Source organism: Phoxinus phoxinus (genome assembly GCF_949152265.1).
Source record: "Phoxinus phoxinus genome assembly, chromosome: 19".
NCBI lineage: Eukaryota > Metazoa > Chordata > Actinopteri > Cypriniformes > Leuciscidae > Phoxinus > Phoxinus phoxinus.
Window position 1 is genome coordinate 21160556 of NC_136894.1, and position 26065 is coordinate 21186620.

The 26065-nt window shown below is 36.8% G+C and overlaps 2 protein-coding genes across 6 annotated transcripts in view; both read right to left on the minus strand.

Moving 5' to 3' along the window:
- Window positions 1-8931, minus strand: part of cspg5b (chondroitin sulfate proteoglycan 5b) — a 43192-nt gene extending 34261 nt beyond the window's left edge. For all 4 annotated transcript variants that reach the window (XM_079591062.1, XM_079591063.1, XM_079591061.1 and 1 more), the window contains exon 1: window positions 8373-8931. In XM_079591062.1, the coding sequence (XP_079447188.1) occupies window positions 8373-8475 (103 nt within the window). In that variant the 5' untranslated portion in view covers window positions 8476-8931. The remainder of the gene's footprint in view (window positions 1-8372) is intronic.
- Window positions 8932-9952: 1021 nt separating this feature from the next.
- smarcc1b (SWI/SNF related BAF chromatin remodeling complex subunit C1b) lies at window positions 9953-25991 on the minus strand. Of its 2 annotated transcripts, none has more exons than XM_079591059.1 (28): window positions 25722-25991; window positions 24907-25026; window positions 24615-24700; window positions 23992-24073; window positions 23820-23912; window positions 22310-22382; window positions 20613-20682; window positions 20430-20505; window positions 19580-19702; window positions 19382-19455; window positions 19067-19188; window positions 18924-18983; window positions 18799-18833; window positions 18557-18669; window positions 18337-18408; window positions 18129-18242; window positions 17893-18046; window positions 17436-17546; window positions 17259-17318; window positions 16106-16364; window positions 15864-16013; window positions 15110-15159; window positions 14902-14995; window positions 14347-14480; window positions 14099-14233; window positions 13645-13801; window positions 10365-10436; window positions 9953-10284 (listed from the first exon to the last, which is right to left on the minus strand). In XM_079591059.1, exons 1-28 carry the CDS (start codon window positions 25875-25877, stop codon window positions 10238-10240), a joined length of 2892 nt encoding a protein of 963 aa, XP_079447185.1. In that variant the 5' UTR covers window positions 25878-25991; the 3' UTR covers window positions 9953-10237. The 2 variants fall into 2 exon arrangements, with proteins under 2 accessions (XP_079447185.1, XP_079447184.1); XM_079591058.1 differs by having other exon boundaries at window positions 9954-10284; window positions 19382-19461; window positions 25722-25990.
- Between the last annotated feature and the right edge of the window lie 74 nt (window positions 25992-26065).

The window sequence follows — 26065 nt, forward strand, 5'->3', positions numbered from 1 at the left end:
ACATTTTTTGCTTATGTAACACTCTTGAGTGGGGAACAAACTTACTGCAGAGCATGGAAAATTGCAAATGTCAACTTGTCTTCCTCTCATCCCTCCCACCGGCTTTCTCTCTCGGAGGGTCCGTTTACACAACACCGGTTTCAACTGAAAACTGAAAACTTTTTGCATTTTGGTAGTTTATTTACGGGTGAAAATTAGCTCTTGAGCTAAAACCCGGTACAATGCATCTCTCCATTTGAGGTTAATGTTTATTGTACGCTGTCCCTGTTTTTTTCTAAATAAATAAATAAAAATAAATAAATGTACACGACAATGGCGTATTGGGGGTCTGAAAATGCAAACTTTTGAAAAAGTTTTTTTTTTTTTAGTTTTTGTCGGTTAAAACTACTACAAAAACCTGAATTTGTGACGTCATGTACGTATAACATGTTCAGGCACGTAGTGTTTCTTGACCTTTCTTGATACGCAATACAGCATTTTTAATCAGTTTTGCTGATCCGTATGTCATGATTCGAGCGTTAAGGAACTCAATTTATGACACAGTTGTTGTCAGATTTCATTGGTGATTTCAAAATATGAAATGTATTCGTAACCATGGCGGTTTAATTTGATGTTTCTCATTCAAAGTAATAGGAGGTGCACTTGCCTGCCCGAGAGGCGTTTCAAAGATGGCCGCCGAAGGAAATGACTTGTCTTAAAGGGATGGTTCGGAGTAATTTCAACCTAGGGTCTTTTACTTTCCATGTGCATTAACACTGGAATTACAAATTAGTATTATGAATATAGAACATAAAAAGAAACATAAAAGAATTGTCTATATACTGAATTTCAATGGAGTTCAATAGAACAGTGGACCCCACTGACATTTTTTCAAAATCTCTTCTTTTGTGTTTCATAGAAGATTATGGGTAAACTAATTATCCTTTTAAAAATGCACAAAAGTTAAAAGTTAAATAGAGATGACTAGTTTATTCTTTGTGGTAGCTGAAACAATTAAATTAGCCAACATATTTAAAGTTGCCATGAAAATACAATTCACCTATTTTCAAAATGTATGTTTTTTATCTTACTGTGAAAAATTCATCCATGATGCCGTCCAACTATTTATCCGTGACCTCGTATTTTTTAATCAATTTCTTAATTTGATCTATAGGCTGTATGTATGCTTAGCTGATGGAAAATATAAAATAAAAATACACAAACAAAAATGATAATTCAATAAACTATAACATTCAGCGGTAGTATTATGCAGTTAAATGTCAAAATAACTTCAATATCATACACTAGAGTTGTGTAGAGTGAGGGTAAATTAAGCGCAATCTACTGTGATGCCACAATTGTTGCATTGTGGTCTATGGATCTGCCTGTAGTGTACATATTGAGTATACTCACTCCCTCTGTCAAAATCGAGGGGTCGAGGGTTTGTCTAAATACACTACCCTCGCCCACTTGACGAAGTTGAACGCACTTCAAAATGGAGGCATGGATTCCTCCAAGGGGAAGTGCTTAGGGAAGTTTGCGAGCGTATGTCTAAATGTGGAGTTAAACGGAGCCTATATGTGAAGCATGCCATGCAGGCTTGAAGTTGATCATTATTACTGCACACTTGAGTACTCGATGGCTTCTGAGAGCGCATGTCTAGTTGAAGTAGCTGACTAGCATAGCTAACTAGTTTATGCAAGCAAGCCCTAGCTAGCATTCAGATCTGCCTCTATCCAATAAACAACCAATGGATAGAACCAATTCCCTGCCCTACATGTTATTCTTTAATAAAAAAATCTGTTTCACTCATAATAATACAGAAAAAAAGATCTGCCACAAATTCGGTTTCAACATCACTAAAATGCACAAGGGTTAGAGAACATGTTGAACTTTGTGAATGACCGGGCGGGCGCAGATTCCATGTATGCCTGCCAATTAGTTCAACAATGCAGCCAATGTTCTTTAAGCAAGAGACTACTCAACATTTAAGCCAGCTCACCTTCATTTTAAATCTGATGATTTAACCTAAAGGCAAGTGTCATTCTAAACTCTGCTGAATAAAACACACACTGGCACTCATGTGTTTATTTATAAATAGTACTGTGATGCTGCTTGGCAGGGGAGCTGGCATGAATGTCTCGGGCATCGGGGACAGGGTGTAGGTTCACAGCAGTGTATCAGCGAGAAGCCGAACAGACATATAGAGATGCCAAACCTGTTGGGTTAACAGTGCCAGCATCATGCACCCCATTCACGAAACCTGCAAAACTGTTGTACAGTATGACCCACTAATATTTATGCAACTTTAATCAAATAATTGGGCCAAAAACTGCACTCAGTGCATTTTAGTTTTGGGACATGCATCAGCCAGTAATGAACATTAGAGCAGATCATTTGAAAATCAGATTTTCAATGCACAACCTTTTTTAAGCCTTAATTAATGTTTGCTTTTAATAATAATAATAATTCATATATAACAATATTATTATTATTGTTATTATTATAAATGAATATTTTTTAAATAAAAGTATATTATAAAATAATATTATTATTATACATCTAAAATGTAGCACACATACAGAATTACTTTTGTTTGAACATGAACATATTAAAATTACTATTCTGTGTTTGTAAATCAGTAGATATAAATAATGCTTGCAGAGACAGAAAATCCTGATTAATAAGGAAATATAAGTCAATGGGGGAAGAAAAACTTCTGAAAAGCATTTTTTTTTTATCTTTTTAAAATGGATGTAATACATATTTTTGGAGCCAGGAGCAATGTGATTTAAATGTTATTTAACACTTAAAACTTGTTTAAAGGGTTTAAATGAATTTTTGACTTTTTTAACTTCACCACCCAAAAGATGTCAGGTGGTACAACCAAATATTTGTATGTGGCCAGTGGTCAGGTATTTAGTATCTTTAGCATCCAATTTGACTTTTAAAGACAGACAATAATCATAAGTATACAGATGAAATACAATAACCATATAATACCCCCCCCCCCATTTCAATTACAAATACACGTTTTTCAGGCAACACACTATTGAAGTAAAAGTATTACATTTATCAAAAACAGAATAAATCATGTTTTATATTGATACAAAAAGAATAATCAGCTCAAGTCAGTTAAAATATAAAAAATGCATTCGTCAAAATGTTTCAAAGATTAAATGCACAGTAACTGAAATGGAACACAATATAATAATAAAGAAGATTCATCACATCTCTTCTCTTTTTGCAAGATATGTTTCTCTTGCATTTAAATGAATCATTTGGTACAATGAACTTATGTATATTTTTCCATTTTACTTATTTACATATAACTGCATATTACATCTGAAATTAATTTCTGTAATGACATCTATAATTACACTGTTAACCTTTCCCTTACCCCTTTACCCACTCTTAAACCTACCCATTCCAGCAAACCTATCCCTAACCTTACCCATATCCCACCTCGATATCAGTACAAGTGTTTTACAAAACAACATGAACAAGAACATTATTGTAACGGATCACAATCTCATTCTGTTTCAGTTTCGTTTTCATTTATTGTCATGTTCCGTTTTGCCTGATTTCTCTGAGAATTTTAGTTTCCATGGTTATTCATTACTTTCTCTCCTGTTTGTAGTTCATTTGATTACTCTGTCTGTGTTATAACTGGATATAACCGGATATCATTGTTGATGATTTGACATTTGACAAGCTCATCCGTAAACTTAAACCTGCTCTCGGGAGCAGACTTATTTCATGTAAACAAATTAAATTGCATATTTTTAAGCGGAGGTGATACTTAAAGTCTGCTCCAGCCACCGCTACTTTCTTACAAGAGTACCCTAATGAACCGGGAACGATAATCATTTTAAATAATAATAATGATTTAAAAATAAATGTGCAAATAATCTTAGAATGTTGTGTAGTCTATCATAATAAAGACACAGCCAGTTTTACTAATTGAAAGATTTAATTGAGAGGGAATAATTAGCCTACCAAATTTTTACACACAGTTACAGTTAGTTAGTCTAAGCCGTGCATTAATTTGGAGCTATTATGGGAAGTGGCTTGATGCAGATAACTTCTCTTTTTTTTTGTCTGCTGTGCCATAAAAAAAAAAAAACTTGACCCTTAAGAAACGAATTAATGCTGTCTCGTAACAAATCAGCGTCACAAGTAAAATTAAACGAATAGCTAATTACAACATAATGTAAAGCCTTTAAAAATAATAGAAATGATAAAAAAATGGAAATAATTGGGAATTATGTAACAAACAGTACATTTCATTTATCTATTATAAATTTTGTTGTTTTGGTCGCTTGGCTGTTTCCTTATAAAGGACCAGAAATTCAAGTTTTTCGTCAGGTGTGTGATGTTCTTTTTTAATATTATGTCATTACGTGATTGCTGATCATGGTTTCAAGTATCGATATAGGCCTATCTCCCCTTTCCAATGAACACAAGAACGCACAGTAATCTCATACGACTTAATCCAGATATTTTAATCAAATCCGCAAATTAGTTTGAAGAACTGAATTAGCCAGAGATCAGTTATCACGATTATGATATCTGGCATCTGTCAAATCACCTCAGATGTATTAGCCTAAGCGAGGAACGAAGAACGGACCCCTGTTCATGGTTCCATGTCGTCGTAGTTTAACTTGGTTGATGTTTATATATCCCTGTGTTCTACTGTGTTCTCTGAGCATTGTTATTAAAGACGTATTCTAGTATTTTCCTGTTTATACGCCTGACAATCATACCGTACCATTTTTTTTTAATGTAAGTGCATAGTGGTTAAAGACCTTGTGTTGTGACCATTTATTTTTTTACTTGATTATTTTGAAATTATTTACAAATTATCATCATGAAAATACTTGAAAGTGTAAAACAACTTAAACTTAAAACTAATATTTGTAACAACTTAAATAATGTTTTTTAATTCATATAAGGGCATTCATTGCAGTTGCACCACCTGACTTTTACAACTCATTTGAATAGGCTTCTACTTGGATGCCTGTACTCTTACTTTCATTAGAAAGTTCACGCATTTCATTTATAAATACAATAAAGAGGTTTATGATGAAATAAATGTTCCTAATTTTACACTGTTTGCACAGCATGACATGAAATGTGCACCTTAGTTGAAAGTAGCCATTTTTATCAGTATTTGAGAGAGATCTACAAACATTTTCACTCTGCCACAAACATAAATTTAAATAATCTGGATGATGCGTTTTCAAGCTTACTGTTATTATCTTTTTACTTCAAAATAAAAGACCTGTATTTGCGGTTGTGCCATCCTGACATTTGAGAACATAATTCCAGACAAGAGCTTTTTAATTATCTCAAAAACTCTAAAACAACTGAGATTTATAAAATGTGCTTATAGGAAGGCTTTTACAAATAAAATTATGACATAGTATAGTACCAAAACAAACAATATGAACGTCATGTTACTGACCCATATAAGTTGTCGTATGTGGATTTCTAGATTCCAGAATTTTGTCATAATCAGGTTAATGTGTTTGAATGACTGATTTATAATCTGAATGTCCAAATGCATGTAAACATGCTCAATGTGTGTGCACTGCACATCATCAGGCGTTCGGAAGAGATCGCCCCCTTGTCAGTTTAAACCTAGAAATGTTTACAATAAGTACAAAATTGTATCAGTGCATGCTTAATTCGCCTGTAATGTTTTACAGCACAGACGCTGGAGATCAGCAAGTGTCCAACAGGTTATGTAGTTCCATAAGTTTCCAACAGTGTAGGCAGCTCTAGTGTCAGCGTCTGGCAGGATAAATACCATTGGCCCTCACTGGGAGCTCCATATGGGCAGGCTAGGCGGGCGCTAACACTTGCTCGTTGATGCTAATGCTCATTGACAGTCTCTGCTGTTATGAGACCGCAGTGGCAGATGGCTCTCTTGTGCAGTGCATGGAAAGGATCTAAACAACTTTAGGGAGAAAGTGCCCTAAAGAAATTATGGTTTTAGAGGTTTTTAAATAAACATCCAGACAGACTAGTGTTATTGCATGGTTCAAAGACTAAATCTGTGCACGTTTTTTTTGTGAATGTTACCTTTTTGTCTTTATTTCTCTCTCTCCTAGGTTGAGGATGTGAGTGCCAGGTATTGGCAAAAACACAAAGCACAGTAACAGCCTTTTGACACAGCATGTCCACTAATTTCAGCTAAGCACTAACAATGCATGTTTCAATTATAGTAATGATTGCCACTAGTTCAGGCATAATAACAAAAGAGACAAATCATGAACAGAAGAAGGTACAGTAGCTACCTGCACAACAGTCAACAATACACACTATATACATTTCAACTACATTAATAACTTGGATAATAAAGATGTTTGATTAAACTAGACTTAATCAGTAATCAGACAATGCTGTGGGCAGGACTTGTTTTCAAGAATGGATAGATCGTGAAAAGTTGTGTATTTGACAAGTAGTCAGTGGTGAGGGGTTGAAAAAGAAAAGAAACATATTTTTCTTTGGAATAATGTGCACCAATTAATCGTTCACAATAAGGGAGTGCCACAAGAACAGTGTAGGCTATAGGCTATATAGCAAAGTCCATTTTGATTTTGCGTTGACTTTAAAGTAGTGGTCGACCGATATATCACTACTGTTTGGAGAAAACGTTTCGGATTTTGACAGGAATGGGACTTTTATTTTGACAGTGCCCAGAAGTGCAGACGTGAGCATAATTTTTTTAAATTCTTGATTTCAAACTATGTTGCGCTATATCCAGTTCACTTCATGTCATGTCACTGTGTATTGTTTGTAAAATTAGCCTTACCTGGTCTTTATTTGAGAAAACAAGATTCCCAGTGCGCACAAACTCCAGATTACTCAGTGCACTGTTGGTTATAGTTAAAACATTAATAAAAAGGTAACCGCTGTAAGTTATAGCGTTTACCTTTTTATTAATGTTTTAACTATTTCTGTGTGAAATATACTATAATATGATCACAGAACCAAGAGGTTTCTAAGAATAAATCTTGTTTATTTAATTTGAACTTTTTTTAACATAAATTATTTCTTATTTAGCTACATTTAATTGCAGCAATTGTTATGCATATTATTCATAACAAATAGTGTAGTATAATATATATCAGACACCCTGCTCTCCAATATCTGTATCAACATGGCTTTGAAAAACTGCATATTATACTACTTTAAAGCCACCATCTGTCGACAGCTAATCAATACTGTCAATCATAATTTACCAGGAAGTGTGTTAATCAATAATTCCAGCAACATGTCAGAGGAACTGTGCCATTTACATGTTCCAATCCCCACATGCATGCGTACACCCTCAGTTACAGTTCACTTCTAAAAAAGGGGAATTCAATTAGAGGGAAAACAGATCTGCATGAAATGACAGACCAAACTAGAATCTGCAGTAGTTACAAAAGCAAACTAGAAACAAGAGCACTGGATTTGTTATATGACTAGATCATAAAAAGCAACCTAAAAGGTTAGAATTGTGTGCTTTTTATATAAGGCCATTTTGAGTTCACCAAAGTGCTTAGGTCAGTTTTATCATCAGAGCCCGCACGCTTAATAAACGTCTTATGTTGATGCAAGATGCATGCAGTGATGCTATAATACATAGACTTTGGGAAGTCAGCCAAGAGGTCAGAGGTTCAGCTAAATGCAACTGTTTAAAGCTCCTTATGCAAATGATAAATTCCTTCTTTACACTGTCATTTGTTTTGGCCAAAGCAACAGTAGTGTGATGCAGGTCAACCCCACCAATGTGAAAATTTGGTAGACATCCAGCAAAGCCAATTGACCTCATCTTCACGTGGCTTATTAAAGCAACAGTGTAAAAAAGAAAAAAGGAAGAACCCAAATTTACCAAAATACTGCTAATTTGTAAAACGTGTAAGTTATTTGGTGCAAGATTAGCCATGGATAAAAACATTGAAATTATATTTATAGAAATGCCAATAAGAAAAATAATACTTGAATGAACTGCATAAAAGAACTAGAATGAGGTTGTGCTTTAGTAAATATTCTCTAATTTACGTGCATTTTTAAATATAGGCCTATAAGTTATAGTTCCTAAATTCCCAGATAACTCGAGCTGTCTATGCAAAACATATTTCACATAGCCTAAAGTAAGTAATTGATATGTAAACACTGTTTTTGAGTGATCTTTTTAGAGACCCCGAAAAAAATATTAAATAATATTGTCATTTTGTTCAAAATGTTTGAAAGGCTACATTTTATACTCCATTTGTCTTCGAAGGTTCTGATTCCAACAGGTCACAAACGATCCACAAAGATCGAAGGTCTGTTAAGGAACGGCAAGCATTTAGAAATATTCTATAATAATAACAACAACAACTCAAACATGTACTCACCATTAGCACACAAAGGAATGATGTGCAGAAGCAGGACGCTGGACAGCACCATCGACTCCCAAACATAGACCGTAAAAAACAACGTGCGTCTGGAATTCATCATGACACAAACGGTCTTCAAAACACTTAAACTTAACCAGCTGGATCTCGTATTTAAGATATAGTCATAAGGGAGATATTTGAGCAATAATCCAAGACATAAATCTCCTTAGAACGAATGCGTGACGAAGCGCACTACTTCATGCCAACTTCCGATGTTGTCTTCAGTTGTTATTCCTCTTTGGTTGAGATTCAGGCCACCTTATGCGTCGCTAGGGACCCGTCATCTCTTATCCAACTCCAACAAGAGGCTAAGACATTTAAATATGTCTCATTGGTACTGAGAGACAGTATTAGGCATTCACTAAGGAAGCGGAGAGTTTCGGTAATATTTGCACGCTACAACTAACGGTAATTCCAGCGGACGCCTCGCGCACACACTTAACCGCGCGCAGCCCTCGGCGAGTTTTAACAGTCGAACTCAGTTGATGTGTGAAGTCATCTGCGCATGCGTCTCATTACCAACCCAGTGCCCTGATTACTGAACTAGGGAGCTGATTGAGACACACCCAACCATGTCTGATAGAATCACTGCAAAAGTCAATCAACTCAGGAGTAAATATCGTTAATTTACTGTCCTCAAATGCAAAGAGATTCACTTTTAAAATATAAATATGATCATACAGAAACCGCTTCAGTTAAGCTGCTTGGATTGAGATACAAAAAAATGATGCAAGCAGGTCCCACGAACAATGCATCTGAAATTGGGTCACCCATAGACGCCAGTCCACACATAAGCAGTTTGTTTATATGTGCTGAAAGGAGGGACACTTAACAGTAACCTAGCATCTACATTGTTTTTAAAAAATTGCATCTGTAGAAAGTATGCTTGGTCGAATATGAAATGGATCAAAATTACTTTCTTACCAGTGCAATTTTAGTATTATTTATATAGAAATATGGTATGTATTAAGATTTTTTAACTTTTATTTAATTTTTCATAATTTTTTTTAGATTTATGCATTTATTTTATTTCAGTTTCAGTACTTCAGCTTTTCAATATCAAAACAATTTGTAATATATATACCGGTATATATTTACTCACCCTTAGAATGTTCCAAGCATGTAATTCTTATTTGAAATAAAGCAGCTATTTTCCATAATGAGTCATTTTTTTCACTGAAAATCTCCCCTTGCATCTCATTTATGAGCTCCACAGCTCCCATCCCCTTCACTCCCATATGTATGGAAAAGAGCTTTTAGAGATTTATCCAAAAACCTTGTGCACTAGAGTGATCTGTGAGTTTCTTTAAAAAATTTAAAGCAGTTAAAAATACATCTGAAACAGATCAAGGAATGGTGCAGCTCGGTTTTCTTCATAGTTAAGAACAGTTCATTGCCAAAAAATTTGCAAGATACTTATCACAAATATCAAATTAAATGGTTTAAATGCAGCAGAGAATAAGACGGCAAATTTAAAATATAAAAGTATCAGAAAACCTTCTGAAGTAAAGTCTTCAATAGATGAACTCAAAAACTTATACCTTCATATAAAAGATTTATTCAGCCACAAATGTTTTAGTGCTTGGTGGCAATACAAAAAACAGATCTACAAACATGAAGTACAGACAGATATGACAATGAAAAGCCTCAAATCATATCCTTAAATGCCAGCATCAATGCTTAAAAAATATTAAATATACACAGAATAAGTGCTATTGTAGAGGTGAATGTTGATAATTGTACATGATGTGACCGTGTCCTTCATGTGATCTTGTGAGTTTGGGTTTCAAGGCGGTGAAGATCTAACTGTCTGTTAGTGGACATTAAATGGGTGCGGCCCCATCAGCCTGTGAGGACGGCGGAGTTTGGTCTGGGTTGGAAAGAAAATGAAACTTTTCAAACACCGTGCCAGTGTTGATTAGAATTTGAGTTGTGGCATGTGTTACTCACACATGCCATTGGGAGCTCCAGGCTGACGAGCACCCATCACCTGTCCAGCACCAGCACTGCCCACCGGACGTCCTGAGAGGGATGCAAAAAACATAATATTAGTAAGGTTGACATGAAACGGACTTTGCGATCGTCTTTTGTGACGCATGTCCGAGTGAAACAGCTTTTCGACTTGATTGGATCCAGTGGTTTTCCAAAGTAACAAGCCACTCAACATTTTTGTTGTTGGGAAATAACGTTTTATATGATTAAAGGAACACTCCGACTTTTTGGGACTTTAGCCTATTCACCTTATCCCCCAGAGTTAGATAAGTCCATACATACCTTTTTCATCTCCGTGCGTGCTATAAGTCTGTTTGACACACCCACCGCTAGCCTAGCTTAGCACAAAGACTGGATGTAAATGGTTGCAGCTAGCATACTAATCCAAATAAGTGACAAAATAACGCAAACATTTTCCTATTTACATGTTGTGATTTGTATAGTCACAGAGTGTACAAAAAACAAAGTCACATGAGACACAGACATATTTTAACCGTATAAATACTGGGAACTATATTCTCTGAAGGCGAAGCACTGCTACTTGGGCGGAGTGATAACCGCAGCACCTGAGACGCGCCGTGGTGAAGCAGAGAGTTCGTTCAGAGTTTGGGTAACAGAGTCAGCAATTTATAAATAGTAAAAGCGTAGTTTACAATCATGGATTTTCGCTGTATTGTAAAGAGCTGTGACAATAAACAGGGGAGACCAGGTAATACCATGATGTTTCATAGAATTCCAACTAAAAACGCTGACCGGATGAAGAAATGGCTACTTGCTCTGGATATTGATCAAAACACACCTAATGAGATTATCAAGGGACATTATGTTTGCTCGGTACATTTCACTGAGGACGACTATTTTCAAAAAATTTAATTTGCCACAAGGACCATGAAACGTGTGCTGAAGGATAACGTTACAGCCATCCCATCGATCACATACAGGACAAAGTGGAGCGGCTGCGGTAAGTGTTCCGTTATATTTTTTAAATGTTTAGCCTAACGTTACTGTAACAGTGCCATTAGCTAACTTAGATCTAATGTAACGTTAGTGACACTATTATATGAATAGGGTGGTAACTACTATTGCAGTTGTTTACGGGCTCCATGTATCCCCTGTAATGTTAGTATTGTTGCCTCGAACGCGCTCTGTCGTCCCAATAACACTTGAGCGGAGCTAGAGTCACTCACGTGGTTTTGTTGACAGAAGAAACAACGGGGCGCGTCTCAGGTGCTGCGGTTATCACTCCGCCCAAGTAGCAGTGCTTCGCCTTCAGAGAATATAGTTCCCAGTATTTATACGGTTAAAATATGTCTGTCTCATGTGACTTTGTTTTTTGTACACTCTGTGACTATACAAATCACAACATGTAAATAGGAAAATGTTTGTTTTATTTTGTCACTTATTTGGATTAGTATGCTAGCTGCAACCATTCACATCCAGTCTTTGTGCTAAGCTAGGCTAGCGGTGGGTGCGTCAAACAGACTTATAGCACGCACGGAGGTGAAAAAGGTATGTATGGACTTATCTAACTCTGGGGGATAAGGTGAATAGGCTAAAGTCCCAAAAAGTCAGAGTGTTCCTTTAAAGTTGACCAAGATGCTCAAATTTACTTGAGCTAGATTTACAACCCTTTTAAATGTAATTGATCACTGTACACACCCAAATCAAGACTACATGAAATGTATAACACTACAGGTCATTGTCAAATATTCTGATGAGGTTGTGTAAAGCAGAAGCTCATTTTTTATGAATGCATGCAGTCTATTAAGACATAAAAGAGTAGCTTCTTATTGCATATGATAAAAGTGGTGCAGGGGTGAATAAGATTAATTGAAAAGATAAAACCAAAACCAAAACAAAAACCTAGAAAGAGAAACACGGTTTAAATATTTCTTAACAGCTGTAAATAGCGTAATGCAGAGTAGAAAAAGAATCTCTGCACTAGAAGAACACTGCCACACTATCTTGTAGTGAACCAGCAGTCCGTTTTAATCGAGTAGCCTGTCAAAGTATACTCCATTTGATAGTGTGCGTGAACGCAGGCAATCGACACATGCTCTCTAGAAAGTTTCATCTTCGTCCGGTGTCTGCGCTATTTTTCCCCAGAATTAATGACTGATAAAATGTCTTTGTATTCTTTTAAACTAAAGTTGTGGCTATCTAATAACCCCCTCACACATGCGCTTTTCAACGCATCTGTTGTTGTTGTAGTCTCCGGTATTTTGTAGTTGTTGTTCCGTCTATTTAGTTTTATTTTCTACTGTGAAACAACAGTCTGGGCCAGTGTTACTACTAGGGATGGGCGATATACCGGCAGATATTTGTCAACCGGTAGAGATTTTGGATTATTGTTTCTATCGCGGTTACGCTCACATGATGTTGCTGTGCGTTCATGAAAGCTTATTGTTTGCATGTGTTTTTAAGCATTGCAGTTTAAAAACAGGTGATTTTAAACTGTTGAAGCACAATAAGCAGCAAAAGACAACTCATTTCAGCATATTCGTGCGCTCTGAGAGACGCGTGACATGAAACCGCTGCTCTAGAAAGCGCTCTGAAAGGGGAACTGAACTGAGTGCTTTTTGCCGCCTAACTGGGCTTGCCTTGAAGGTAAAAACACATGATTTAGACACCTATAAATAAACAAGTGACCATGTATTTGCAAGCAAACAGTCATTTATGCCTTAAGTTAACATTAACAGTTGAGAGAGAAAACACACTAATATATTGGATATTTATGTAGTATTTCTAGTGCTTGAAGTTTTTCAGGTAGGTCTATTTCATATGCGTCTTTGATAAAGAAAGAGCAAAGAAAACAAACTACAATAGAACACAGTGAGTTTACGTGTCTTCAGGAAGCTTAAGAGTTTTTTAAAGATGGTATTCAGGTCTTTTAATGATATTGAAAATGGTGAATAGAATTATGAAATTTCAATTATCAAATTTTTTTTATTATATCATTACCAGTCATTTAAAGCTAAAATAACTAACGGTATATATTGATGTATATGGTTATCGTGAAATAAAATGACTCGTATCGTGATATAAGATTTTGGTTATATCACCCACCCCTAGTAGCTACTTTGTGGAACAACTGATTAGTCCAAAACAAATTCAATGCGCATGTGCATACAAAGTACGCGCGGTTACAAAAAACTATTCTGACGACGAAATTTGCATTACGCGCACTGTATGCAGACCCTCCCATTCGCGTAAAAACACATTGGGCCTAAGGGTGTACCTTGCTGAAGAGGGTTGTACGCAGTACTGCTGTTCTGTGTGGCTCCCGCTGGCTGCTGAGGTTCCACGGTCTGTCGTGCCTTCAGCTCGGCATATTTTACCTGCTCCAGGTGGAAGTTCTCCCTCTCTGACAATAACTGTTGTCTCTGCTGCTCCAGCTACAACATACAGATATCACATTAAGTTTAAATATCCTGAAATCTCTACATTAAATAAAAATGCTGTTGGCAGTCAACAGGATCTTTGGAAGGTTTGGAACAACATGAGTGTGATTTTCTCTTATGAGGGAACTATCCCTTTAGGAGATTCATGAAAATGATGAATGCATTATTTAGCACAAATAACTTCCAAAAATGAATTAATGGCAATTAAGACGCAGGTAGTAAAACAGTGCATTAAAAACAAACGACTTAAAGAGATGACAGATCTTGCTTGAATGAGGCACACTGACTCACAGCCTCTTTTTCTCTATCCATAATGGTCTCTAGCTCTTCAAAGTGTCTCAGTTTGATCTCCAACTTCTTCATTTGAGTCTCAACCAGCAGAGCCACCAGAGATTTGATCTTCCTCTCTTCTACTGCAGCCAAGTGCTAGTGGGACAGAAGAGGAAGACAAAGAGCGGGTTCAGATGAATCACTTTTTTTAATCTCTGTTAAAGATCGTGGTTCTTTAGGGGTCACATGAAATGAGGTTTGACATTCACCTTTGCTTTGGTAGCTGCAGAGGCCAGTGCTGAAGCAGCAGCTGCTGCGATGTTGACCTCCACCAGCTCAAGCTCCACCCTCCTCTTCATCTCCTCCCCATCCCCTTGGGTGAGGCACATGTCAAAACTCTCCTCTGGAAAGACGTACAAAGAGTATGAAATATAAAGAAAATCAGAAATCATACACAATCTACAGTAGGGATTGACTATGTTTTCACTAGTTGTCTAGAAAGTAATAAACTTTGTAAGAAGAAACGATCAAAGATGACACGGGTAAGGAACAAAAGCATGCATATACACTACTGTTAAAAACTAATAATATTTCATAAAACGTTACAAAATCTTATTGACCCCACAAAGCACTTCTAACATGCTTTGTGAATATTAAGAGCTACAGGTTTACTTTGATTTCACTTGGTTTGTAATTCCAAATATAGTTGGCATATAGATTGTTATACAAATCTAGGGGGGAATGTTAGGGAGAAATGTCAGATAGCGTCACATATACAGAAAATCTGCATACTATGCATCCGTTTAGCATAGTTATGCTCTGACCTGCTGTGCTCTCCTCTCCTCTCTCTCCTTCACTCTCTTCCTTCTCCTCGTTCTTCACACGCGCTCCCTCTCCCAAGATGCTGTCACCCTCAAGCTACAACCGACAATACATGCTCAGTGACAATCACATTTTTCCTTATTAAGATTTGTAAAGCCAGACTATAAAACAGCAGAATGTATTATTTGTATCTGAAGGAGCTTCTCATACCTTTTCATGCTGATCATATTCAGTGTTCATTGTTTCAATACCACTCCCATCTAAACAAAAGAAAAAGAGAACCATATTTTAGTCATATTCCTAATGTGAATCAAACTTTTTATATAATATTTGGTGTATATAGGTCATATAAGGTGATTGTTAAAATAACATTAAACATTATGAAAATGCTTCTTTCATTTACTGCCCTCCCCTGGATGTTTCAAGTAAGACCATTCCAAGGACTCTAAAATGGCTCTTGTTTTAACATACACAATCTTTTAAACATTTTGAGTCAGAAAGATTTTTTTCATGTTTTTGAATATTCTAATATATTTCAAAAAGTAACCCACTAGTCCAGTCTTCAGAGTCACAAGATCCTTCAGAAATCATTCTAATATGCTGATTTGGTGCTCAAGAAACATTTCTTATTTTTATCAATGTTGAACACTGCTTATTATTTTTGTGGAAAATCGAATTTTTCAGGATTTCAGAAGTTCAAAAGAAGAGTGTTGACTTGAAACATCTTTTGTAACATTATAAAATACCTTTACCATCACTTTAATGCATTCTTGATGAATGAAAATATGAATTTCTTTAAAAATCTTATAGATCCAAACTTCTGGAAGTGAATGTACATCTCAGGTAATTTGATACTTACAGCTGGTTTTAACATGCATTTCAAATGTGGGGGAAGAGTTTTGATGTTGTGACTATATACATCACTTTAAAAAACGTTACACACATAAACAAGTGAGATATGTACCAGTCTTTTCTGAATTGTCATCAAGTCCTGCAATCCCGCCTGTTTGGAGCATAAAGGTCGGATCTAAATTATGTCCAACTCTCTGTGCTTTGTGAAAGCTGGCAGTGAATAACTCTGGCGGGGCCTCTTCTCTTGCTCTCGAGAACTCCTCTGAAAGACAGTTAAAACATTACATACGTATTGTATCTCACCACATGTCTTCAAATCAGTACACACACACACACTAACAAACAAACTCTTACCTAAAGCTGCCTTGGCAGCTGCGGAGGCCACTCGTGGGTCCACCACAGATGCAAGGAAAGCAACAGTGCTCATTACAGGGTTCCCTGACTGGCTGAAGGGAACAGGCTGATAGGCCAGAGGACCCATTGAGGCTTCAGAGTTCTCTAGGTACGGGTCCTCTATGGGCAACCGCAAGAAGTGAAGAATACAGTCATCCTGTGTGCGGCTGCCCACGTGCTCCGACACCTTATTCCAGTCATCTTTATACATCTCCAAAGCCTGAGAAGAGAGATATAGCATACAGACATATGGACAGAGCAGAGACTCCCATTACACTAAGTTTAAAACAGAGGCAGAATCTGAAATTGCATACTCTTACTTTGAATAAGTACTTACTTTGCAAACACTAAAAAAGTAAGTTCTATATAGTATGAATATACTACATTACCCATGTTGTCCTTATCATGTGACCTACCAGCAACAGCTGCGTCTCCATTACAGATTTTTAAAACGTTTACGATATTTTCTAAAAGTCGATAAACTATTGCGAAATGACGGCGTTTCCATTTACCGACGTTATGCGACGAAAACGTATTTTTTACCTTTTCGTGATAAGTCATTTCAAAAATCATGACAACGGATGTTGGTAGGTTTACTTATACACAGGCACCGCACTTTTTTTCTCGTGAACCGGAAGTTGCAAACGACTTTTCTCCAGTGTTGTGACGTATTTCCAAGTGCAATGAAATATTGAAGAGAGGGCAGGTTTTTACTTTAGCGCTCCTCCTCTCCATCTCTCACTCATAGCAGACTAACGGTTTGAGGGGAGTGGTAAAGCATTTTCATCCCAAGCCGTCAAACTAACGTCATCAGAAAAGGAACGCCAGAAAAGGAACGCCCGAAAAGGAACGAAAAGGAACTTTTCAGATTTTGATTAAAGATCACCACGGCAAACTATGTTTTTCTGTGTATTAACTTGCACGGATTAATTGTTTACGACAAGACTAGTAATATGAGCTAACAAAAAAAATAGGGTCAATTTTGATTTCATGTCGACTTTAAGGTTGTGTTAGTGTAAATATTGGCAACCCCCTGCAGCACTGCAGTTGAAGACTCCTGAATACAAATCTTTATGCGTTCAAAAAAATCTTGTTGACTGTTTGAATGGCTTACCTCCAAAAGCAAGAGTGTTTCTTGTTCTGTCCATTCTGTCCCTGCATTTGCACCTTTACTCTAAAAGATGAATGAAAGAAAAAACTAAGACAGAAAGCAATAGATTCCAGAAAGTTCCCATAAAGCACTGCTAAACTCAAACAATGAATGTTGCAAACACAATGTTTGCGTTTTTACCTTTGGATGTTTCTTAGTATAAATGTCAATCCGTAGACCAAAGTTCTGCAGGTCAGATGGTTTTTCTCTCAATTTCTCTGGGAAATGCAACATATGCTGAGAGGCCGAAACCTTTCAAAACAACAAATAAACAATATATAAAATTTATTAAACATTTTAGTAGAATGACCATTAAACTGTATAATTGTCCTAGGCAACTGAAATCCATATTTCATGTCACTTTATTAGATACAGTAAGTAGATAAGTAATAATTGGAAAAATGTACAGTCAAAACACTTTTGGGATTGATTTTGTGACAAGAACTGGCTGCATGTAAGCGGTGATGATTTAGGGTGCATTCACGCTGTCAGTTTAGTCTGAAACGAGGCACGGTTTGCATGAAAAATTGGTAGGAGCCCAAAGGAGGTGCCCAGTGTGGAAACCTACTTTAAGCACAAATTTCATGTTTGTCAATACCTGTAAGGGTCTGTGTTGTAGTGGGACAAGTCCGGACGGTGAATCTGTAAGAACGTTAAAGTGTGGCGTTGGAGGTGGGCCCATGGGGAGGGGTCGACTTTCTGCATCTACCTGATAATTTATCAGCCCCCACTGCTCCAAAAACGAATGAACCCTAAAATGCACATCAGCAAGTTTATAAATTAATTTCAAATTATTTATGCACAGGTGTCAAAGATACAAGTGAAAACACACACCTTATAAGTGCACACACATCTCCTGTCAGGTTTCGTCTGCAGGAGGCCGAGGTCAGATACTCCTGAGGGTTCAGCCGGTATGTGTCAATCATGAAGTTGCGGTATGCAAGATATCTACAAACAAAATATTAACATGTTTATTTTGAGTTCAGTATGGTGAATCTAATGCAGATAGTATGCGCATATATGCATATTCACACTGACTTACATTTCTGGTGTTTTGGACTTATTTTTCACATTGAAGAACTCGGGCAGAGCTCGCCTCTCTATATGATGAATACTAACACACACACAAAAAAAATCATCAATTAATCTATGTAAAAACTCATAAGAATGGTAAATTGAGTATGCGCAGAGCACTAGGCCTCAGCTCTGATATCCATGTTAAACTGAGAATTTGAGTTGGTCACGTTCAGTGAAACCCTCACCAGTTGTAGTCGAACCATGAGGCATAGGTGGGCACAATGATGTGATGTGTTTGCTCTGTGGCACTCTCCTCCCCCTCCATCCCACGGCCGAACTCCCTCTGCTCTTCCTCATCCTACACACACAATAGGTCAGAACTCACATATTTAAAGAATGTAGTTCATCTAGTTTGACTGTAACTGGGTTCTGGATGTAGATTTTGTGTTAGACTGGACAGAGAAGCAACCATGACAAACTGACTTACTCTGACACCAGAGAGCAGGTCCTCTTCTTGGTCATCTGAGAGGAACACAGATATTCTAGGTTACTACTGAAATCACATGAATACAAGCAGATTCAATGAACAGTGAATTCCACAAAAAAACTTACCTAAATCAGCCATAATGCCTCCTTTAACTGGGGTGTTTTCACTGTCTTTTTTCAGGTTCACTGTAGCCAATGAGAAATAAATGTGTTATACTCCCGACATCAACAGGAGCACTAAGCACAGAGTAGAAAAAAAAAAAACTTACCATTTTTAGGCAGAACGACCTCCTCCATGTTGGGGACTGGCGTGGGATCCTCCATGTCTTTAGTGAGATCCTCCTCTGGCTCTGCCTCTTCTGGTTGGCCACGCCTCTTATACACCCCTGAGCTATTGGGTTACACCAACATAAATAAGTTATAAAGAATCAAATGTAATCCTGAATCAAATCACAGGGGATTTGATTCACTCTTTCAAAGGAAAAAGCTACAGTGATTTAGCCACTAATGCTCCTTGACTTCCTCCGTAGGTGACCGAAAAATGTGACATAGCAGTGACTACAAAGTAATAGATGTTATTTAACCTTTTCTTTCCTCCCTTCTTCTTAGTCTCAGAGGATGGTGGAGAGGGGGAGCGCCGCCGCTTCTTCACAGGTTTCTGTTCCTTGTGAAAGAGAAAAATAAAAGAGTCTAAAGGACAACACTACAAACCAACTGCAACTAAAAACTAAAATAAAGTAAGTTTTAAAAAAAAGAGCATTAAATTAGACAAATAAACATACCTCTGTGCTTTGGTAGATACGCCTGCGGAAACTCATACTAATCCCATTCTCGTCAATCTCATAGTCTTCCTCGTTCATCCACTCATTATATGTGCCAGTGTCAAGAATCCATCTGGCATGAACCTGAGGAAAAGAAAATATTCACACTTTCCTACCATTACAAATAAAAGCCCATCTTAATTGTATCTTATATTTTAATTAGAGATCCACAAATGTATCGGCTGCTGATATTTATCAGTTTTGTATCTATTTATCAATTTAAAACCAGGCATGTCTGCTGCTATTATAGCATAAAAAAAAGCTGAATATAAACCCATAGTTTATGAATTAACTGCATGAAGGCAAGTAGTGTCTTTCTATTTATAAAAAAAAAAATGTACGATTCTATAATAATACGTAAAATATGAGTAAATGATGTTAATAAGAAATATTTGATAGCAAAAATAACCTCGGAATTTTGTCATGTTGTCTTATTTGCATTTTCTTTATCTTACGGCATAGAGTCTGAGGATTTCAAATTTGGACTGCACTGCAGTACCCATTTCAACCACTAGCTGTCAATAGTACATACTGCTCCTTGTGTTTTTGAACTTTGCACTAATGAACTAAGTTAAAACCGTAATCTATTTGAATGACATAAAAGTAATGACATAATACTTCAAATAATTGAGCAAGTGACATATCGATATCGGAATTGGCCAATAGTTGTTTGTTAAAATCGGTATTGGCAAAAAAAAAAAAAATTATATCGGTGGATCCCTAATTTTAATTACCCGAAAACAGACAAGACATGCAAAGATTAGTGTGGGGGGATCATAGGAACTCAAGGTATTAAAAAAAAAATTTTCACCTTCAAGCACCTGTCTGGGTTGGGAGGTTCCTCAACTTCTCCATCTATATCATTTGCTGATTTAAGGGAGTCATAACTAATAAAATATGAAACATATATCATCATTGGAAAACAGAGCCAAATGTAGCATTTTCAAATCTGCACATTTAGATTACGTGTGCGAATGTGTGATGTATGCTCTACCTGTCTGGACACATGCCCCAATGTACCATCACATGCCGATCCAATCGCATGACTGGTCGAAGCCACTCTTCTGGAAAAGAGTGAATGTTATACATAAGGCGATATGAACAGGTTTACAGATACACCAAGATGCTGCACATTTAACCAATATACATCCATCCTTCCTGCACAGACAGAAAGATGAAATTATGTCAGGACTACAATCATCAAAGATGATTGACAAGTAGCATACAGTTTGGAATGGATTGGCAGTAATGTTCTATTCTAGATTATGTTTTTTCAAATATTCCCTTTCATTCAGTGTGTAATATAGCTGTTTGTGAACGTAAACGTTCTACAAAGTTGTAAAGTCGAAAGTGCACGATAAATAAAGTTATTGTCTCTCAAAAGAAATAATAGATTCTGAACCGCCTATATGAGTCGTCTGTTTTTTGAACCCCACTGTGTTACCGTTAAACGTCACTAGATAAGACATTTGCATAATGCCCGCCTACTGTATGTAGTACGTTGTCCGGCTGTGAACAACTTGACCCCCCATCAAACACGTCATTTTACTTACGACTGCTTCTCAAATCTCGGAGTTAAACATGAGATTTGCAAAACACTTGCTCTTGAAAGATAGGTCATCATTACCCAGTTTACTGGACCAGCATGCTCCTCAGAATCACAACATGCAAGTATAATTAATTATTGATGTATATATTTTCTACCAGTTATTCAAAATACGTAGTTTTGTGTTTTATATTGTGTACGTTTCCGGCTAAACCACGTTATTACTGTCTTACTGAAATACTTCTGCTAAGCAGCTGTGGGCCACTATTACCTAAAACTGTGTCTATTAATGCAGATTTTCTGTAGTTCTTACTACTTTGAGTAAAGATAAATGAAATATACACATAGGTTTGTTGATGCTGATGGTGAGGAATTACAGTTGAAACATCTCATAATGTGTCTCAAACTGAGTAGTGCATCAATGAGAAACGGCCTGCACAAGTCGTCCTTGTGATAGAGGTTTGGGTTGAATAACTAGTTCTTCCAAGATTTCATCATCGGACTTGCGCTCTGATTGATATGGTAAAATCAACGTCATCGTTATTGTCTATACAGTATGTGCAATTGGTGAGCTTTAGGAAGCATCCAGAGCTGAAGGTCAGTTATGGTAATGGGTGTTTGTTTACGACAGGTGCTGTAAGTGTTAGACCAATCACAACAGACTGGGGCATCTGACCAATCAGAAAAGAGCAGGCTTGCAGAAAGGAGGGATTTAGAGAGAGACCGATTCATCCGAAGAGTCACAGAAAATGTGGCTGTGCAATGTATAATATGATCAAATTAAAGTGTTTTTTGACCTTTGATGCATGTAAACCTGTTATAGAAGACCTCCAAAACAAAATGAGGAACCTTTAAAATAGCATAATAGGGTAATTCTTAATGACAATAATTTTATGTAACAACATAAATCAAAATCTGCTTCAAAGAGGAATATCAGAAAGCCAAGTCCTAACTGTGAACGAGAGGAGGAGCAGAGCTAAAGACGATAAAGCTGATAATACGGAATGGACCTATATAGGGATGCTGTGATAGGTGTCGTATTCCTTGTATAGGTAGACGTGGATCAGCTGAGAGTCAGTTGATGTGAGCTTGACTGACGTGAACTGCCAGAACTAAAGCTATGGTTAAAAAATATGTATACACACCTTCATCTGCTGTGGAGTAGGATGATGGGTATACCTGGTGGGTGGCTTGTGACCTCTCCTCTGTCACTGAGCCCTGAAAAGGCAAGACAAATTGTGTATACAGTAATCAACGATGTGCATAATAGGAATATGCTCAATAAAGCAACTAGTTGAGTATGTGGCATACATGTTAGACATTATTATTAGATTTTAAAGGGCACCTATTATGGAATTTTGAAATTTACCTTTCATGTAGTAGATCTAAGTGAACAAAAACATCCTGCAAAGTTTGAAATACGAAAGTGCACCGTATATAAAGTTATTGTCTTTCAAAAGTAAGAGTCGACTCGGAGTCATTTTTATGAATCGTTAGAAGACCAAAGCTTTTTCTCTGACTAGATGACCTCAACTTGTCAAGTAATTTGAATTACGATAAGCCCACTTATTGCGCTCCAAGGCCAGGGAAAATATCATGGCGACGAGACGCTGTGTTCTGAAGTGCGACTCAAAAGCCAACTTTTTTCATCTGCCCAAGGAGGAGCATTTGAAGACTAAGTGGCTACAATTCATATATACAACTATACCACAGAAGTATAGTCCGAGCCTTGTGCTTTGTTCGCGCCATTTTGAAGACGATTGCTTTACCAACTTAAATGCACTCAAACTTGGATTCGCGAGGCGGCTGATATTGAAGGAAGGTTCAGTTCCAAGTGTATTTGCATCAGCTTCCTCCTCCGTATCACAACCTGTAAGTGTTATTAATAATTGTTGTTTTTATGTTTTATGTAGCATGCTTAATAATTATTTTGTTTGGCGTGTAAACACCGTTTAGCTTCTAGGTCTTCTATGACAATTGTATTGAGATATGTGAAGTGTTTGTCGTTGTTTTCGGAGTTGTCTTAAAGAATAGAGTAATAGCCTACCTCGTAGTAACGTAACTGCATTTTTTTTTTTTTTATAAAAACGTTATGTTTATGCATCGGGCTAATGCAAACAAAGACTGATTGTGCTTTTACAATATGAACTCTGGGCTATGCTCGCTAACATAACATTATATTCTTTATCTTATTTTTAGTTTTTTACTACAAACTACAAAGCAGTGGACTATAATCATTATTATAACACAATTTAATTGATAAAAGCATCATTGTACTCCGTGTTAAACAATAAGTATTATCTCTGTAAACACTGCTGGGTCATCTGACCAATCAACACAGATTAGCGTCGCGCAAAGGAGGGGTTTGGAAAAATGAGTCGTTGAACGAATCATTTGGGAGTCGGTGAGCAAATCAGGTAAAAATAAATGCATATTATATGACAACAAAAGTGTTTTTTGTCATTGCATGCATGTAAAACTGTTGTTGGGGACTCCCTAACAACATTAGGAACATTTTAAATGTCATAATAGGTGCCCTTTAATAGTTTTTTGCGTGTTAAGAATACTTAACTACAAAAGTTACTCTAAATCCCCATCTGTAGTACCAAGTGAGTTAATGATTATATTTCACCATTTCTTTGTTTTTCCACTCACCTGGTGTCGCACAACAATGTCTTTGAGTTTAAGAGCTTGCTTCTGTTCAAGATCAGGGGACAGGTACACCACAGGTCTGCTTAATAAGTTATTCTAGCAAAAACAAAACACAGAGGTCAGATACTGTACCACACTTAGATTTGCTCATGAAAAAAAATCCAAGCACAAATACCTGTATGAGAGTTTTCTCCACACAGACGAACATCTCTACATTGCGTTCCACTCTGGATGGATTCTGAAAATCAAAGCGTCTCCTTTGATAAAAAAGAAAAGAAAAAGATTACACAATTTGACAATCTTTATCAGACACTCAATTTAATTAGATAATGAATCACAATGTACAGTTAGCGGTGGGAGGTATGATGACCAAAATATTAAGTCATGGAACAGTACAAGTAAAAAAAAATATTACATCATCATTCTAGTATATTTAAAATCATACATACACTACCATTCAAAAGTTTGGGGATTGGGGGTAAGTTCTTTTTTTTTTAAAGAACAGTTATTTTAAAATGTAATAATATTTCACAATAGTACCGGTTTATTTTTAAGCAAGTAAATGTGTTGGTGAGCACAAGAGACATTTTTTAAATACCTTAAAAACTCTTACTGAGTCTGACCACAATCTTTTGAATGGTAAAGTATATATATAATTGATGGACATAAAACTAAAGATTATACATTAAAAAAAAAATGATAATAAGTACAAATAAATGGTTTATTAGAATCTCTACATACACATTGTGCACATTTCCACCATTATACCATCCAGCACCATTCTGCATTAATACTAACCAGCCCTGTTCTGTCTTAAACTTGTAAACCGATCCCAGAATATGACAGAGAGCACTGCCAGGCCTCAGATCCTGAAAACACTTTGCCTGAGGACAAAGAAACAATGCTGAAACAAACTAACACAGATCACTGATAATTCTGCAAATCTAGGTGTCATGCATTGACTGATCTGGGTGTGATCCTTGACTCAGTCAATGAAGTTACAGATGAAAAAACACATACATAAATTTACAGGAATAAAGGTGCTTATGTATGGCTTGCCAGAGAAAGAATTGGAAAAGCAGCAACTCACTGGGAGTTTTGTTAAGCTTGGGTTATTTGCTCGCCGGCCAAATATGTCTTCCTGAAATTGCAGCAGTTGGATGACCAGACCAGACAGAGACTTGCTGGAGGGAGCATCCGTCTGCACATACTTGAGAGGGGGAGAAACAAAATACTATAAAGTTGTGTTACTTTTAAAATTGCACAACAAATGCAACGAGGCCTTTCTCTACACTGGTCTTTGCTACTCACTGTTCTGGTTTATACATTTTAACAGTTTAAAACATCAGATGCATCATGGTACGTGTTACGCAGTGGATATCGGGCAGGTATGGCATGGCACTGAAAGGGGGGTGTGTCAGTCAAGTCAGGTAAACAAATACCTTTTGACCACAAACCTGATCCCACCTAACGTACTGTCTATGGTTCCCAAAAACTTCAAGCTGCTAGCATGTTGCTAACATCAACATTTAACGTTACTTACATCGGGTCATATTGAAACTACAAATCAGTTTTTTTATGCTGAATCAAAGGGTGGAGTTGTGGAGCTGGACATAACCATAACTGTATTGCTAACATGTACAGAGAATGATGGTTGTGACTTCTGTCCTGTTAATTACGTATTCTGTCGAGTTTAGCTTTTCATTTCTGTAACGTTACTAACAGACAAACAGACAAAATACCGCCACATAAAAGAGTATTTTAAGAGTCAGTTTAAGACGTTAATTAGAAACAGAAAGCGAAAAAAAGAGCAAGACTAACATAGCTGTCTGTAAAAAATAAACAAAAACATTACATCAAAGAAAGCTTCGGGTATGGGGTCCTCCGGCTATCTAGCTCGCTAACCTTTTTATAATGCTTTCCAATCCAACTGCGAACTGTTTCCATCTGGGAGATTATTTCTGGGCTCTCCCAGAATTTACAGCACGGTCCACCATCCATTCTTCTGCTCAATGAAGAGCTGCAACTGGCTTGACTTGTCGTAGGTTCTGCAGCAGCCATTGTTACATGCTAATTAGCCTCCGCTACCCAGAATCACTGAAGACTCCACAGCGCCTCTAGCGGTTAAACCAAAAAAGGCGCCAACGACACCTACTGCATACTACGCAGTACATACTGCATAATGGCCATTAACTAGTACTCAAAGTAGAATTAAATTAATAATATGGCCATGAACATTTTTGGACAGT